The sequence below is a fragment of the Akebia trifoliata genome, chromosome 15, assembly GCF_017979445.1.
Source record: "Akebia trifoliata isolate Shusen 1 chromosome 15, ASM1797944v1, whole genome shotgun sequence".
Classification (NCBI taxonomy): Eukaryota; Viridiplantae; Streptophyta; class Magnoliopsida; order Ranunculales; family Lardizabalaceae; genus Akebia; species Akebia trifoliata.
Window position 1 is genome coordinate 29,015,718 of NC_141389.1, and position 18,562 is coordinate 29,034,279.

Below are 18,562 nucleotides of genomic sequence, written 5' to 3' on the forward strand. Positions count from 1 at the left end.
TTGCAAAAATCCTTGAATAATATTAAGAGTCGTGCCGGAATGACCTCATGACATCTTGACGTGGTGGTGCACCCATGCCCGTAGTTGCATTTTCTCCGAGATACGAGTAAAATGCATCTAAGGACATACACGCACTATCACATAAAGATGTCTCTCATGTGCCTTCCACTGAGGTCACTCCAGCATTAATCTAATAATTAATGTTATCTAAAGATTTAGACAATTCTATTGAGTTCTGATAAAAATCATAGATCCAACACGACATCCATGAAATGCTATGGTAAATCTCTAGCAAAAACAGCAGATATAGTAAAATCTATGTGAACAAATAGATGACTTCTCTCTGGTATTTCGTTAATCTACGATAACAACTATCAACAATACCAACTGAAAATATCCATTAATCTAATAAAGAGTCCAAGCAAGATATCCAAGACCATAAACTTACCCTTCAATGCTTCACGACTCAGTTTTCTATCATTTAGAGCAGAATTCAACAATTGATTAAAGGCAGATAAATATCAAATTAATGGCAAAGTATAGAATACAATCAAACAATTGGAATGTAAAATAAACCTCCTATCTATGGCCCTAATGTTTCCCATTACATGTTTTTTTCCTCTCCTCTTTCTAAATTTTGGTTTGGAATCAAATATAATTATTTCCCCACATACTACATATAAACTTATTAGGACTGATTGTAGGTTCTATAATGGGGTTAGTTTTTCATTCAACAAAGACTCGAATAGAATTCTGCTGACATCTTAAAGGCCTTTAGATCCTCAATAACCTCAAAAGACTTCGATTGTCCGTCTTTCATGTCAGTGCTGCAGCCCCACACATGAACAGAAAGTCGTCGACATTTTGGAGAAGTTGGTCTCAGATATGTGTTGTACCAATCAATAACATCACTCTTACGGATGCTTTTGAGCTCCTCAGCTTCCTTCTCCGCCATATCAAACAAATACCTGAAGATTAAGGATGTTCTTTGAGTTTATGTGACAATGAAACGGCAAAGAAAACAGGCCAAATTATTGCAAAAGAATTTTACAAACCGTTTAAAAAAAATCTAGAGACTCCATTGGTTCTTATAATCTCTAACTAACCGACTTTTATCAAGAATTACATGTGGACAATGCTTGGATTATCCATATAAAGGTGGCCATCACAGCATGGTTTTTAATCTCGTCCGAGACCAAGACGACTCATCTGATACGTCTCGGTATCATCCACCAACAAGACAGATAGACAAGTCAAACATATCGGACGAGATTAAAAACCATGGTTCATTTATCTCATTGTTGAACTAGACAACTAAAATGCATCAGAAAACTCATCCAAGATGACTTGGTCTCGTTCATGGACAAGACGAGACATCAAAATGAGTTTTAAAACCATGCATCACAGTCTATAAGGAAGTATAAGCATAGTACCTTTTATCCACGATTTGGGCCCAAAGATGATTGGTTTCATAGGAGAGCGAGGGATCCTTCTCCAGTTTCTTTCCGATCAACCCACTTCTGTAATTCTCAAAAGATTCGTCGTCAAGCCCATCCTGTGACATCCAAACATCTGTTAAGACACAAGACACTCGTATCCAAAAAGCAACAAGCCATGCAAACATGAACTACAGGCATTTCAGCCTTAGAGGATCTCTTAGGTGGCCTGCCATGTCAAGTACACCTTAGTTTTCCTCATTGATCATTAGTACAATAAAAGGCCATACCGATTAGACATTGAACAAAAATATTTTCCGAGAGACTACAAAATGATGATAATAAGTTAAATAAATTCCCTACAGAAATGATAAAATTTTAGATGGATACCAGTAATTCCTGAAGACCATTTATGAAGTTGTCAACTCTCCCGACCAAGTAGAGTGGATTATACTTGGCAGATTGAACACAAAAGCAAAACCCGAGAACACGGTATGTTATGCGTGGGCCACATTGAACAACATACCCAAGCTGCTCCTTTGTCCTACATCCAACATGATTAACGAAATTGCCAATTAAACCAAACACTTCCAATATGGCAATACTCTTCTTCTATTCCCAAAAATAACAAGAATCAAGTCCCATAAAGTATATATGATAATTAATTCGCTCATTGATTAGACATAACTTGTGGGATGGTTTACTGTCAGCTTTACAAACCATTACAACAATCTATAAGAAGTGAGAACCCACTTTGAGGCATAAGAGATCTTCTAGGTCATACTAACACAATAGGTTTACCTGTTGGTATCATTTTATTGAGCCAATTTTTTTATGGGAGATCTCCAAGGTGGGACCTACCCACCCCACACACACACATACAAATAAGACACGTGTGTCAGTGTCAAACACATACAAAGTGTTAAACGTGCTGACCCCCAAGGATGCTGATATGCTGAAAATTCATACAGCTCATCCCATACGTTGAAAGCTGTATTTTTTTTAATTACTTTATATGAAAACAAAATATTGAGTACATTGTGCTTTGCTTGAAAAGTGTGCTAGCACGTGCTTAGGTGTAAATATGGTAAGGTGTATGGCACACAACATTCTAAGAAAATGAAGTTTCCACGTTGCAGAAGTCAAGAAAAAATTATAAGATCACTCCAACATGAGATATTCAAAACAAAAGATGCATTACCTTAGCTGATCAAAAAGTGGTTCTGCCACAATATCATCAAAAAGATCTGCTAAGGCTCTCAATTTGGTAGTCTCCACCCCAATGTCCTGTTCAATTTGAAAGTAAAGCTGCAACACAACATTGAAACCAGATAAAAACAACATAAATATCATAGACAAGGTTGTATAAGACCTATAGGGCCTCATGAGAACTAAAGGGATAAACCAATAACAAATCCACTAATTCAATTACCTCGACCACAGAGTTCACTTCCAACCTATTTTTTACAGGTACATCTCGAACAAGGTTGGCACTAGGGGGAAGACTTATAACACGTTCTTGATGCCTCAGTGACATTGGTAGTGGTTGTACGCTAAAGTTCCTTATAAAGATTTCTGATATACTTATTGCTTCTTCTTCTGATAAATTCCCATGGCAAATGCCCTCGATATGCAACTGTCCATATGCAGAAAAGAAACAAAACTATTAAAATAGGAACTGAAGGGAGGAATACTTGGTCAAGACAACCGCACGCATGACCCTCATCCAGGCCTACCCATGCTGTACATTTTGTGTACATACCAATGGATTGGGATCCCACTACTTGAAGGTGCCAACTTAGCTAAGTTGGCAAGGCTATAGTGTGGGGTGTTGATGCCATAACCTGGATTCGAACCTGTCGAAACTGCTTTCTCCTCTGCCGAACACTAAGCTTTGCTTGCCAAGAAATTTAAAAAAAAAAAAAAGGGAAAAAGGAGGGGGGTCCCACTATTTCGTGGATCCGACCTGAGATATTTTAGGCCAATATTTAAACCACTTATTGATCATAATTGTTTCAGAGGTATCATTCCTAGGGGTGATCAAAAGATACGGAATAACGGGGTGGGGAGGGTGAAGCCCATATGGCTGTAAGTGAAGATCATCTAAATGGGTTGATTTTGAACTCGGAAATCTCACAGGTAAAACCCACTAAATGAAAGATCTGCATCTCTGACACTACAGGCTGAAATTGTAGTTACAGACAGATTTTCCAGCCTATGCATCTCGATACTTCAAAATGGGTGTTATTTCTGTGTCGGATAATTTCAACTGTAAGTCTAAATAGTGAATCTCCTGTTTTGCGCCCAGCAGGTCCGGAGCAAAGTGTACAGAGCTAAAAACCGATAGGAAATAGCCTATGTTCATACCAATAATACAAATGATGTGAATAGCCAATATGATCAATTATTTGTGTACCTGGGAAAGAAGCTCGGGGATAAACACTTTCAGATCAGCAAGAGATAACTTCGTAAGGCAAGCCAACTTTTCATCTGCATCCCAGAAGATCTCACGCAGAACTTGCAATCTTAAGTATGATGAATGATTTAAAGGCTTCATATTAATGTTTCTGAAACCTCTCTCCATATCCTCCTTAATAACCTGTTACAATTCCAAGTAGTTAAACCACCAGCCGACCAAGACCAGTAACTTTTTCCAATATCATTTTTCTAATTTGGCTATACTTAATGGAGCGCAATAACAGCTGCCAATAAATGTTTTCTTAGAGAAAAAAAAATTCAGAGTGTCAGATCGAGGAAATTTAGGAATAACTTCAATAGAAGAGAAAATACAAGACAGTAGTTTGACATTGAATGAGGATAAGTAATTCAGTTCAAGTCAAGGGATCCAAAAGGGTAAGAGGATCATCAAAAAGGACATAGATGAAAGTAACAAGAAAAGATATAAAGGAAAGTACCTTGATTGAAGATATAGTCAATAATGGAGTTGAATGGTGAAATAGGATTCATACTAACTCAGTAATCAAGATAATACAGAGTAGATGAAAATGAGTCATACCTTAAAACGTTCATCAGTTGGCAAGAAAGATTTGGCTATGGTCAAAATTTTAGATAACAGAACTGGGAGCTTATCGTTGAAGCCATAGACCCTTAGCTCAAACTTGTCCCCAATGATAGACAAGGTAGTGTCCAACTTAGCAACACCAGCCTGCACACAAGAATGAAGATTCATGACAAGCAAAGAACTGAATACTGCATGTCCAATATAGAAGCAAAAAAAGTGTCTGAGAAACATTGAGAGCATAAAATAAAAAAGAAGACCAACAGTGATACATAACACAGAAGATATTGACTGTGGTCCTGCAGTAGATTATCCTAAAGCACAAAACAATGACTCATTCAAAATTAACCATGCTGAGTCAACTCAAAGGCCCAACTTCAAACCAAAAAATATACCAAGTGAAAAATACTAAATTTTTTTTCTTTTGCTAAGTAAAATATTACAAAAAGTTCAAAAAGAATATTGAGAAACTATAGAAAGTATTACAAAAACATAAATAATGGGTGAATAAGAAGTTTCTTTCATCCCTTTCATGTTATTATAAAGTGTAATAAAAATAACTTCGTCTTACAAAAGTAAGAGAGAATTGCATTGAGTCACTTAAACTGAACAAGTTTTAGTTGGACCTATGAGCATTTGAGTATATAACGCCATCAGCTCAACTCAAGTTTCCAGTTGACTCGAGCTAATGATGGATTGAGTTCAATCAACAAGATTTTAGAAAAATTAGAAACTAAGCACTGTATCTCATATAAGGAAGACTGAAGAAATCACGTAGAGAAATAAATTAAGGAGCTTACCTGATACAAAATCTCATTCATCTCATCCTTAAGAAGATTTACAAACAACTCGGTCATCACACAATTTTTCACATTGTTGTATCCCCCTTTCACAGTTATAATAAAATATGTGTTCGCCCGAGGAACTTTGAAGGTCTCATCAAGCTTGTACCAGAGCTTCATCAATGGCTGATCAATTATGCATTTTGGAAGATGTACATTTTCATGATTATTGGATGACACGCTGCGGATGGAAAAGTCACATGGAATGAACTCATTCTTCAAAGGTAAATTTAAAGACAGATCAATTTCTGGAGGATCCCTCCATAGTTCCAAAAGAGATGGTGAAATGTCTTCTTCGGTATATTGTGATCCAAACCATGGTTCATATTGAACATCTGAAACAGTAATGGAAGAAAAAAAGTTGAAGCATCTCACAATTTCATTGAAATTATGACACTCATTTAGTTGCTAGTCATGCATAAATCAGTCTTACAGAAATTGCACAAGTGTTAGTGACACAATGTATGCATAAAATTCTGGAGATGAAGGGAAAAAAAAACCCAAGAGCTTCCACTTTAAGGATGAAATCTGCAGCAGAAAGTAGTTAATATTATTAACCACATAGGGATGTCGCAACCAATTTGAATATTTTCTCCCCACACAAATTGCACTCAATCTAGGCCGTAACATACTTTATCTAGAGATGAGTGCATTGGGCAGCCAAGAGTCACAAGTAGACATGAGAAATCCGAGGTCTGGATACTATTAGGATGATAAAGGCATTAATATTTTCATCTTCTAAATTCTAGTATTATTTATAGCAGGGTCAGATTCTACCACTTGACGGGTCCCACCTAAATTTTGTTTTTTGTACGTATAAACTTTTATTAAAAAAAGAGAAACATGATTGAGATGACCAAACCGAAACAGGGAAGCAAAACACAGTACAACAGACCAAAATGGTGTGATAGACCAAAAACTGAACAGTTGATCTTAAAAATCCAATCTATTGCATTCTTCGAAAAATGAGAAAAAATTCAGGATCACCCACTGGAGTCTGGTATTGGCATCAAGGGTCTCCTAGGCAGAAGCCAATGAGTGGTGGGTCCTAGCCACTTCACTTTTATCCACATGTATGCCATAAGGCTGATGCCTTTCTACTAAAATTGTCTATGACCTTAGTTTTCCTCAATTCAAATAATAATTGCACAATTCAATTTTCTTTTATGCTTTTAAATTTTAAATATTGTACATATACACGACCGATGTTCTTGTGATAAACTGTCACATCATCATACAAATTATGGACATGCTAGTATATTAAGATTCACAGATTTACAAGGTTTAACACCCCTTCCCCATTCTTCTTCTTCTTTCTCTTTCCCTTTTCTTTTTTTGATAGGTTTAAGCAGGTGAGGGGGGGTGTGGTTTGATCCCATGTCACTGGTGTTTCCAATCACAGACCTTACCATCTCACCGAGATGGCACCTTCAACCACATCTCCATGTCTAACAGGAAAACATGTGTTCATACTTTAAATTACACAAGGTTTGACCAAAATGTAGTTGATTAAGTGACTAAGAATAAAAAATAAAAATAAATAAGCTTAATACTTCTACGATTTTTGAGATGTAAGAAGCCACATATTCAATGCTAGCGCATTAAAGCTCTCTAAATTGAAAATGCACTTTCCAATTAGACATGAGGCAGCAAGCACCTGCCAAGAAGTAGAACAGATCCTCTTCATGACCCTTAGGCGTAATTGATATGGCCTCATTGGTAAGAGCTACATGTTCTCGTGCATTGGAACCCATGGTTATGCGCCCGAATCATTTGGCAAGGTTTTCTTCCTATTAATCGAAGATAAGTCCGTGACAATACCGGAGGCATTTTTTCACAATGAAATACAACACACCCTATAACGGTTGATACTACTAAGTTGGCAAAATATACCTCTTGATTGCTTATCAAAAGACTTCGACAAAATGTCGATCCTCATGTTGTCAGGGGTCAAAAAGCTCAAAACACGTCTTATCAATTTCTCATCCCACACTTCATATGCATAGTCCCCATAAATGATGTGATCTTCTGAATATAGCAGCAAATTCTCTGCAACAAAGAATATTTATTCATAGTGAGTCAGAAAAATGAAAAGCTTCACAGCAATCAATAATGTTTACACTACTATAAATGTGCTAAAACATTATAAGAACAATAAATAGTTAGACTCAACCATTTCCATACCTTATAAGATAATACAAGTATTCTAAAGAAACATAAAACTCTTAACCCTGAAAAAATGATAGCATAAAAAGACATTATCATCACCCACACCTCATCCTATATATTTTGATTGGCAACTGAGAACATAGACCAAAAAAGGAAAAGCAACATAAACACAATCCTAACCGATTTAAGGGGGGAAAAAAGCTACCACATAAAAGAAATTAGAAATATAATCAAACTGCTTGAAGTGGCCTGATTTCTTAAGGACAGAAGCAAAGCAAAAAAATATGGAATTGTGATGAATAGAATTGAAATCAATGGACAAAAAAGGAAAAAAAAAAACCTGCAAGTTCTGCAGCATAATCATCCTGGGGCTGCTGCTCTGCAAATCTAAATTCCATATTCCCAATATCTTGAAGTTCCTTAAAAATCCATTCTTGGGGAGCAACTTGACGCAATAACTTAAGGTACTGATAAACAGCTCCAATCACCTCATGAAACTGCAAACCAACAAAAAAAAAAAAAAAAATGAAAAATGAAAAAAAGATACATCAAAGAAAGAGGAAGGGAAATAAGATAATTCAAATATGTTGGCGCGCTGTATTTGAGCTATATGATGTCGTTTCAAAAAAATTACAAAGGATCTCCACAAGGTTTTTACTGATTTAGACAGTAAATAAAAAGTACTTAACAGTGTTAATTTGGAGCAAACTGGGAAAGAAAGGAGCCCCAAGTGGATACATTGACATAACAAATGACATGTATATGAGAAAATTGTGACTAATGTGAAGACAAAAGGTGAAGAGACAAATGAATTCCAGCTACAATTTATTTACATGAGGGGATAATTTTGAGCGTGTATTTGTTTGCTCTATGTATAGAAAAAGTAACTAATAATATTCAAAAGAAACAACCTTGGAATATGTCATTCGTATATGCCATAGTGTTAGTTAATGAGACTAAAGAATGAGTCAATGCAAAATTAAAACTCCAGAGAGCTACTTTGGAGTCCAAGGACAAGACAACATATAAAGTGTGCTTCTTTGGCAATGACACACAACGAGATGAAGGACCGGTAAAAATTAATGGACAAAAAATACTCCAAAATGACTACTTTGGAACCTTTGTTCTTTATCCACAAGGATGGCGAAAATGGGGAGGATCTTGTCTATAGAGATAACGTTGGATAGTTAGAGCTCTTTGTCTATAAATTTGGAGATGGCTAAGACAAAGGTTTTAAAAGAGTAATAGGAACACCAAAATATACATGAATTGAAGTGGTTTTTGCCCTTTATTTCTTGTATTACAATTGTAATTATTTAAATATAAAAAATCTATAATGGGTTTCTTTTCCATAAACAAAATGTGAAAAGTTTAGGCTGACAAACAGCTGATGAATATTTTAAGTTATATTTTAACCATTGAAATTGAATGGTGAATGGTTAGCTGATTCTCACGCATTTAATTATCACTCTAAACAAACAAGCATATTAACAAAGGTGACAATTTTTTTTCTTTGGTAAGCACAAGAGACAACTATATCATCCAATCCAGATCAAGTTTTGGCCTACTAAATCTCTTATGGGAGTATTGGACGGTGTGCCCAACCAACCTTCGTGTGCCCCAAATGTTAGTGTGCCAATTACAGGTTAAATGTATGGCCTATAAAACTCAAATTTATTAGATTTCCACTTTAACATAAACAGCCCAAAATTGAAGTTGTCACCAAATAATAAGTAGAAGAAGAATAAGAGGCATCTTTAATTGAACATAATAGGCTTTTGGTGTCTAATTCTTGGGAGGATCATTTCATGTCAATTGAGCGATCACCAATCCCTGATCCCGCATCAGATCATATATGTTGTACAATATATTTATCATTATTATTAGTTTTAGTTTTAGAAAGTTGTAATTTAGTAATATATTATTAAAACTGAATCGAGATAGCAATTTAGAAAAACATAAAACCCTAGAAAGAAAATTGCTATTTTCCTTTAAGATAGTAAGGTAACTATAACAAAGAAACTTAAGGAGGGAGAAATGAGAACCTTGTCCTACAAAAAGTAAGTACCTTCTCTAAGCCAGAAATGGTGAGGTATATGGACACACCAAAGATGTAAGCTAAAGAAGATCGGTGCATTCCTTCATCCCCAACACCAGCAGACAATGAAGTTGCCCATCCTTTAGCTTTTAAAAAGTAATGCAAGCTTCCCCTGCCCTCTGAAAATTAATTTTGTCTGGTTAGTTAAGACCCATAACAATTACAAATAAGCAGCAAAAAGTAATTAATATAAAGGGAAACATTGGGAGGATCTCTTCAATGCAGACCATTTAATACACGAAAAAAATATAGCTAAGGCCTTGTTTGAGGCAGCAGTGCATCCAGCCGAACTGCTTCAATAAGAATTGAGGTTGCAAAATTTGCCATTTGGGGAAAATATTTAGGTAGTGCTTTTGGGAAAACAGCTTCATTGGACATTTTGGTAACTATATTAAGTTATCAACATTTTGGTCATTAACTGAATATCCTACAAACACTCTAGGGGATTTTAGTCATTAACTAAAAAAAGGTGAGGGTAGCCTCATCTAAAAAAAAAAAAAAATTGAAATTGAAATTTCGTCAGATTCCTGCAAAAGCTGAAAATAGGAAGCAAGTGAAGAATCTTTTTCTATTAAAGCATGTCTTTAGAAATCCAAAATAAGGACCAGTAGAGCAGGCACATATAGGATTAGTTTCTATGTATAAAATGTATATCTATCGACACACGCACGGATGCATGCTCACACAGTCACAAAGTTAAACATTCAGATCTAGGCAATGGATATTCTTACTTCTTGAGTTATGTTTTTCCTATGATATCCGAATGAACCCCAACAATTGGGCAAGGTCATATTCTGTAGTGTAGAAGCAAGGAAAAGATTCATTACCAGGAAATAGCATAAGTATACTCAGATGAGCCATTTTTGGTAACAAATTTCAATTGTAAAACAAGGCACAGAAGAGAATGCCGAACAGATGGACAAGGGAGTTTCACATTATAAGAAGCTTACAAGAGAGATTGTTCAAATGAACCATACAATAAACCATATGATAACTAATGAAGCATTGAACTGGATAACATATTGCCACTTCAAGGCCATGAAATATCTTACCATGCCCCATGAGATGGGCTAAGAAATCCTCCGCTTTCTTCAGATATTCTTTATGAAGGCATGGCAATGTCCATGATAAATTGAGACTATGAACATCTTTAACTGCCTCTAACCTGTAAAGTTTACCAGCTTTCCAGATAGGAACCTCCTCCCGGGCCTCTGTCTTTAACTGTCGCCCTTTTTTGACATCACTGAACAGTTCCACCACCCAATCCTCAAGTACATCTAGAGACTCTACATATTAAAGAACAAAACAATTAATCTAAAATAACTCGTAACATCACCATTTTCATGGCATTTCTATTAATTCCGATTTCATAACCAACATCAAACATCAGTCATAACAGCCCAGCCCCCATAACACACCTCGAGAAAAACAATAAGGAAGCACTTTCAGAAAGCTTACTGAAAGAGATTTCTTAGTTGGGACCTTATGCTGTGTTCAGCCTCATGGGTCGCTCACCATCCACAACTATTTAAATAGATGGAGTCACAGTAAACTGTATAGACTTTTCTTCATAAATAGAAATCTTTATTGAAGAAAAAAGAGGGAATGGTCAAGATGACCGCGCCTAGACAAGGAAACAAAACCAAAGAACAAGCAGACCCAAAAACAAGGCCCGAGTACAGAGAAATATTACAAACCCACTCCCATCTCCCCAAGAAATCTTCAAAGACCCCTTTACATTCCTCCAAAGATTTGACTTCAAAGAACACGAGCCCTAAGATGGAGATAAAAAATAGCTTGAGTGAGTTCTCCCTGGGTTCAAAGACCCGCACATTCCCCTCCTTCCAAATCCCCCAGCAAACAGCAAAGGGAACAATGCTCCACAATTTCCATTTGAAATCCAAAAAGCCCGACCCAAGTGATAACCAACTCTCAAAGTAAACGCAGACGGAATTGGGAAAAACATCAACATTTACAAAAGGGAAAAACTCACCTCCTCCAATAACAACTAGTTTCATCAAGCTACCATGGTAGTTTTCTTTGTACAGTTGCAAAATTTGCTCCCGCAAATTAATTCCTTTCTCCACAGCATCAACAAGGCTCTTCTTATTCCCTTCCATGCAGTTGAGAAAGAGATTAATAATTTCATAAGAAAGATAAACAAGATAAATAAACCACAAAGAATAAAGAATGGATGTATGTTTACCCCAAAAGAATCTGTTATAAGGGTGACCAAGAGCAGATGTATGACATTGAAGTTGTTGAAGGCGACATGCATCACTTTGCAACACCTGATTGAATTCTGTGTTCGAATTTGTTCCCGAAAATGGCATAACATGCAAGCACAAACCCCAAATGTTAGAAGAGAAATAGGATAAGAATATAAATGTAAGCAAAGCCTGATGTCATGGCTATAAACAATATGAAAACCAGCAGACTCATGAATTTAGTGACTACCTGAATCTACTGCTAAAACCTCCCGTTCCATAGCTTCAGCTTTGAATAAAGGTGAAATAAAAAATTGGGAAAATCTGAGAATGAAAATGAACCATCACTATCATCTAAAATCTTTCCATAAGATCTCACTCTATCTAATTTTTAAGAAATGAATAATATATAATACATAATGTAATGAGGATTGAACTGTTAGAATCTGAAAAAAATAAAAAGATAGATTGCCCTTATATATATATATGAAAAAAATAAATGCTTCACCAAAAATAAAGAAAAAGGAAACATAGTTGCAAAAGGGATGGAGAGAAAACTAAGACCGAAGCAGTTGCATTATAAATCTTGCTTTCATCCCAGATTTGTTTTTTAACTTATGTTAATGTATATTCTCATCAAAAATCAAAATAAATATGGACATATGCATGTATCCCAACCTTGTTCCATCTACATTGAAAAAAGATTAGATGCTGAAGATAGAAAAGACAAAAAATTGAAAAAATCAGGTGAATAGAAACTTTGGTTACCTTTTCAAAGCTCCCTTGAGAAACTCCCTTTTAACTTCAAAATGGTAGCATGTATGCTCAGTTTCTGTGTAAGCATTTGACGAACCCCCGTGCTTGGACAGGTAACTATCATACTAGAAGGCAAAAGAGTGAAATTAGAATCAAATGGACATTATATCACCAGTCTCAATCAGTATATGGAAGCAGTATTTGCAAATATTATGTTAACCAATTAACAGCTTGCATAACGACTTTCTAGGACAAGTTCATGAATTCTATCTGTTAATAAATATATAATTACACTAAATATATATAAATATAATAAATTTATATTAAAAAATTATAAAAATAATTATTTTCAATTTAAATAAATTTATAAATTTTATAATTCTATCGAAATTTCGACAACATCTCCTCTTAAAAATGAACATATGATAAAGAAAATACCTGCATAATACACAATCCAACATCCACATAAAGATGAAGGGTGTTTTGGTAATAAAGTAGTGATGATAAATTATTTTTAGTCTTGGTAGTAAAGATAAAGGGTATTTTGGAAGATGAAGGGTATTTTGGTAATTCCTTTTGTTTTTTAAGGTTAAGTTTGGTTGAAATTTTGATTAAAGATAAATGATATTTTGGTAACTACACTAGAGTCGTTTTACGTTTTTGACTTCTCGCAAAAGCCATTTGAAAAAATCCCTCTTAGGCGACTTCTTTTAAGAGCTACTTTTGGACTTCAATTGAGATATGCGGGAGCCAAAAAAGCCCAAATCTGTCTTTTTTGGCTTAAAAGCAAAAAAAGCTAACTCCTAAAGCTCAAACGAATAGGGCCTAAACTTTTTTCAAAAGGTAATAAATTAACTAAGCCAAAAAAAAAAAACTACGACGAACATTTTGGTGTATTTCTTTTCTCTATTTGATGTCGATTCATCCACACTTAAATTCCTTGTAGAGGAAGGCTAACTGCTTGCTGGCTGGGAGCTGTATGAGCGGTAACGTCCACGTACGGCTCCGTGAGAAGGGCGGTGGACAGAAATGGCCTTGTTGTACCTCACTCCCGTCTTCAATGGGGTCTGCTCTTTCTTTTTTGGGAGAGTATGCCAATATGATCTTAATGAGGTGCGGGGCTTTGCATCTGACATTCGTTGGGCTTCCCTCTTCGGGAGCCTGCGTCCCGGCGTTTTTGTGCAATAAACCCCTCCGGCCGAAGACTAGTGGTAGGTGGTCCCGCGGAGCTTTCGGAGAAGGGTAGCCTAGTGTGTAAGCACAGCAATGAACAAGTTGGGTCATGATTCCCTATGGAATGACAAGGACAAGATTCGTGGAATTCATTTGGTCAATTGAAAACCTATTAGTGTCCCTAATAAGGGAGGTGGTATGGTGATTTGTGTTACTTGTAGCACTCTTTGGATAATGATTATGGAGATTTGGAATGGAAATCAATAGTTTGCGGAGGTGGTCTATTTGTTCCAAGTATGGTTCTAGGAACTTGGATTTGTAGAGTGGACCTACCTCGACTCATCATGGTTGCAGTATTTAGAGGAGCATCCTAATATTGTTCTTGAATTTAGGATAATGATAGCTTTCAGAATTGGTAAAGGCAACAAGGTTTGCTTTTCGGAGGATTGGTGGTGTGACAATTCCACTCTCAAGATTCAATTTGGTAAGCTATGCACAATGTCAAATAAGAAGAAAAATCCAGTTCAAAATGTCATGGTATAGTTAGAAGGCGTAATCTCTAGGAATTTTGGATTCAAAAGGAACTTCAATAATTTTTTTTTTTTTTTTTTTTTTTTGGGGGGGGGGGGGGGGTGGTTTAAATTGTCATTTTTCCTAATTAGTCGCATTTATGAGATTTTGACAGTTCCCACTGGCAGGGACATTCAGGTATGAACCAAGAGTCACAATTGTCGTTTTCAATAAAATCATTTTATCAATCTTTGTCATCCTCGTGTAGACACCCCCCCCCCCCTCCCCCCCACCCACCCACGCCCACACAAAAAAAAAAAAAACACCACCTTCATCCAGGGGTCAAGATCTAAAGTGGCTTTTTTTATTGGACTGTCGCTTTCAAACAAATTCTGGCGTTGGACCATCTCATCTCTCGGGCATTACCATTGTGAACTTCTGCTCCTTTTGAAAATCAGTGGTGAATCAATAAATCATATTGTTATCAACTACCCCTTAGCCAGCTTCATCTGGTCTAACTTCACCTCTCATACGTATTGAGTGGGTCCTCCCCTATTCGGTTTTTCTTCTTTTCCAAAGTTGGAGTTCAATTATGTTATCTCTAAATTCCTATTATGGATGACTTTTCACTTAGATAAGAAGGTAGATATCTCAATTTTGAGTTACCAGAGATAAAATAAATACACTCCAAGGCAGACATATTGCATGATTATTGAAGTGAAAAAAAATAGACTAACATACCTCATTTTCATCTGGAAATTCAGTACTTCCCATGAAAAGCATATGCTCTGCAAAACAAAAGGCTTGTCAGAACTGCTCATATATCAAAACTGATAACATACTCAAAGCTTACAAGTAATATAATTTTTTTTCCCCTATTTAATCACCATGCCCACACTTGCAAAAGCACACAATTCAACATTATCAAATTTGCAAAGGACAGGCAACTTTATATTCTCAACAGAGGTGTATGAGTCCAAAAGAACAAGGATGTACACGAGTCAATTTCAATTTCTCAAGAATTTATTTCACAATTCATTCTTTTCTTAGCCAAAACTATGTCGATTTACCACCTAATTTGGTTTCCATTCAAGATGAAAGAATTTTCTACATTGTTAGTCTGTTCATACTATGTCTATGGTTTTATCTTGTGTAGTTGAATGTGGTAAATACACTAAGTAAACAAAAATTCTGGGTCTCTAGAAAGGAAGAAGAGCATAGTAATTGCACTATCAAACCTAGAAAATGGGCAAGACCCTGTGCTTCAGAAGGGTCAGAAAAGCTTCCCATTCCGACACACATTGCTGCCGCCGCCTGAAAAAAATATATTAAATAAATAATTAGATAAGGGGAGGTAAAAAGGAAAACTTTTTTCAATAATAAAATGAGGTAAGAGCCGTTATTCCACGACGCCAAAAAAGACATTTACAAACGTATAATAAGTATGAAAGATTAAAAGGGATGCTTCATGTAAATTTACAAGAAGAAAAATCAATTTCAACACGAACAATGGTGAATTCTTATGCTCTAATCCTAATTAGATGTTCAGACGTTTAACAAACTGTCTACTGTAGCATTAGAATTAATGGATAAATAGTTAAATACACATTAAAAGCAAGAATAACTAATCTGAAAGTAGATTAATCAGGAATCATTAATCCTAAAGTAGACTATAGGAAACTAACGCTCGAGAAGGACGAAATGAAGATCAAAACTGCCTCCATTAATCCAAAATCCTTATAAACTACACGAGAATCAGAAATTGTTCATGAAGAGTGAGGAGCACCTTCTTAGTTTGAGAGATACCGCTGTTCTTCTTCTCGTTCAGCTCATCTTCATCTTCATCTTCGTCGTCGTCTTCATCTTCTTCGTCGTCTTCATCGTCATCTTCTTCTTCATCATCGTCTTCGAGATCTTCGTCTTCAAGTTCTTCATCACCACCATTTTCTAGGGTTTTGTTAGAAGGTTGAGGAGATCCATTAGGGAAGATCTCTGGATCATGAATAAGAACAGCACAGAGACCGTTTTGAAGATGAACAACTCTGTATAAACGCTTATCGCTTGGGGCCTTTATCACAACGTTGTCTAAAGAAGAAGAACGATTCGCCGCCATTTGTGCGTGTGTGTGTGAGCGAGAGCGCTGTATCTCTGCTCTGCCTCCTTTGTTCCTCTTGAGAGAGTTGCCAGTCTTTCTCTTCAGTTCTCACTCTGTTTTGTAAAGAGGCCAACTAGTTGCACACCACCCACTGCCAAATGCACTTCATCATTTAAAAATTTCCACTTGCACTCATGATTTTAAATCTCGTCCGATAAGTCTCGGTATCGTCCACCAACAAGATGGATACATCAAATGTATTGGACAAGACTTAAAACTACTGTTCATTTTTCTCATTATTGAACAAGATGACTCGAACGTGTCAAAAAACTCTTCTAAGATGACTTGGTCTCATTCATGGATAAGACATCAAAATGAATTTTAAAACTATGATTGCACTCCACTTGGATGATTACACTCAAAATAAATTAAAAGAGTTGTGATTTTCTGACACCCCCTTTGACGTAGCATGGGCTAGAACCATAGATTTCCTCCGGATACACTACTGTACATCTCCATAAATATGTGCAGTTATGTATCTTGTGGAAAAAATCTATAGTTCTAGCACATATCACGTCAGGGAGAGTATATGAGAAGGGAACGTCAAAAAATCAATTTTCCAAATCAAAAATAAAATATTGCACCCCTTTGTTTATATATAAATATATTTATTTATTTTTGTTCTTCAATCATGCTCAAATAAATTATTATTGGTTCTATAAATTTTGTAAGAAACACTTGATCGTATGACAAGCATGATTATGATTTACACAAATAGAGAAGATGAAAGTCACGAGAATGTGTATTATCCTAAATCTTAACGTTATCAATAATGAATGAAGTGCAATTACTAGATTACAATGAAGGTTATAAAAAAGAAATAAAAAAGAGTTATCTATCAAGGTTGGTGTGCAACTAGCCGGCCCCTTTTGTAAATCTGCCCTCAAGTAGTGATTTATGTGAAATTATGATTTGGGCTTATTTATTGAGGGCATCTTTGGTAGGCCCATGAGTATATATCAAGCCCAACAAGAACTATCGATAATCATCAATTGGACGATCAAGCTGATTTTTGTATAGATATGCTCCACCTTTGAATTAGATTCGAAACAAGTTTGCTGCTCTGGTAGGAATCTAGAGGCGCTTATTTAAAACTCCTTTAATCGAAGCTAGCTACCTCAAAGTATTCATGTTTTTCAAATCTTCTCGCCATCCAATCCGTTGAGTCATATATATGGGTAAATTTTAAAATTAATTCATAGGGATCGGGAAATTAAAAAATGGGCAAGTTTTTCAAAATCTCGAAGGAGATGAGTCGATTTTCAAACAACTCATTTAAGTATTTGATTTTATATTAGGAACCCGGCTCAGACACCTTTGAGACAAAGATGACTCACTCGGGTTGGCTCAACCTCGCATTGGCTTCTTTTGTATCAGATAGTGATTGTAGACAGTAATATTAGACTTCAAGAAAAATGTCAAAGACATGTCATATGGGTCGTTTTGGCAATTAGGGCACACCCTTGGAAAAGCCTGGCATGCAATGTGGGTACACTGAAAGGGCACATACTCATGGGATCCACTTGTAAATGTGCCAATAGATATTTTCTTTTGAGATAAAAATGGATTAGTTATTGCCAAAAATATGCTGGTTTATTTTGACATCGACTTGAAAATTATCACTCGGTTTGTAATCGGCTGACATGCCAAGGGCACAGAACCGTTGATCGTTTTCCTCGTGTATCTCTAAGAAAAATATCTATGGTTTTGTGCCATTGCCATATTAGCCGAGTACAGACCGAGTGAAAATTGAGTCAGAAAATCACAACTCTTTTGACATTTAAGTTTTTTATCCGAAAACAAAGATTGCAATATGAAAAGAATTAATAGGCACTCACATTGTAGCACAAACAGAATCAGATTCGTTTGTAATGGAGCCAAAGCCAGGCCCCACAAACAACTTGGCCCAGCACAATACCTTGTATAATTCTACGACAATGGTAGTGGAGTATCAACTATCAATATCACTTTTTTTTAAAATCTATTTCGTTTGTATTTTGAGATACATCTTTTATCTTGGATAATAGGCCACATGGCACCCATAAACACGATCGGACACCACATGAACGTAGAACACAGAATTTTGAAATTTCTAAAAGAGAGAGAGAGATTGTTTTATCGTTGATCGATGCGGTGGTCACTATTAACTATATAGTTCAAAATTGCAAGAAAGATAAATAAATTGAGCCAGACCCAA

At 35.9% G+C, this 18,562-nt stretch overlaps 2 protein-coding genes across 2 annotated transcripts; both read right to left on the reverse strand.

Annotated features, from left to right (window-relative positions):
- Positions 1-500: 500 nt before the first annotated feature.
- Positions 501-16,405, reverse strand: LOC147385127 (Insulinase (Peptidase family M16) family protein). The gene is made up of 19 exons (XM_086425276.1): positions 15,997-16,405; positions 15,449-15,524; positions 14,952-14,998; positions 12,540-12,652; positions 12,022-12,095; positions 11,771-11,866; positions 11,558-11,677; positions 10,617-10,850; positions 9,535-9,683; positions 7,807-7,963; positions 7,191-7,346; positions 5,256-5,632; positions 4,453-4,602; positions 3,853-4,035; positions 2,869-3,072; positions 2,638-2,744; positions 1,827-1,980; positions 1,434-1,555; positions 501-968 (listed from the first exon to the last, which is right to left on the reverse strand). Exons 1-19 carry the CDS (start codon positions 16,321-16,323, stop codon positions 731-733), a joined length of 3,084 nt encoding a protein of 1,027 aa, XP_086281402.1. The 5' UTR covers positions 16,324-16,405; the 3' UTR covers positions 501-730.
- On the reverse strand, positions 13,402-14,046 carry LOC147385128 (uncharacterized). The gene is given in 4 exon segments (XM_086426167.1): positions 13,402-13,486; positions 13,488-13,701; positions 13,704-13,817; positions 14,034-14,046. Coding segments are annotated over 4 exon segments (426 nt in total).
- Positions 16,406-18,562: the final 2,157 nt, after the last annotated feature.

Coding starts and splice junctions, on each gene's coding strand:
- LOC147385127 (XM_086425276.1), bottom strand. CDS start 16,323: ATGGCGGCGAATCGTTCTTCTTCTTTAGACAACGTTGTGATAAAGGCC. Junction 7,964..9,534: donor CCATTTCTGGCTTAGAGAAG/GTACTTACTTTT, acceptor GTTGGTTTGCAG/TTTCATGAGGTGATTGGAGC. Junction 969..1,433: donor GCCCAAATCGTGGATAAAAG/GTACTATGCTTA, acceptor CTTAATCTTCAG/GTATTTGTTTGATATGGCGG.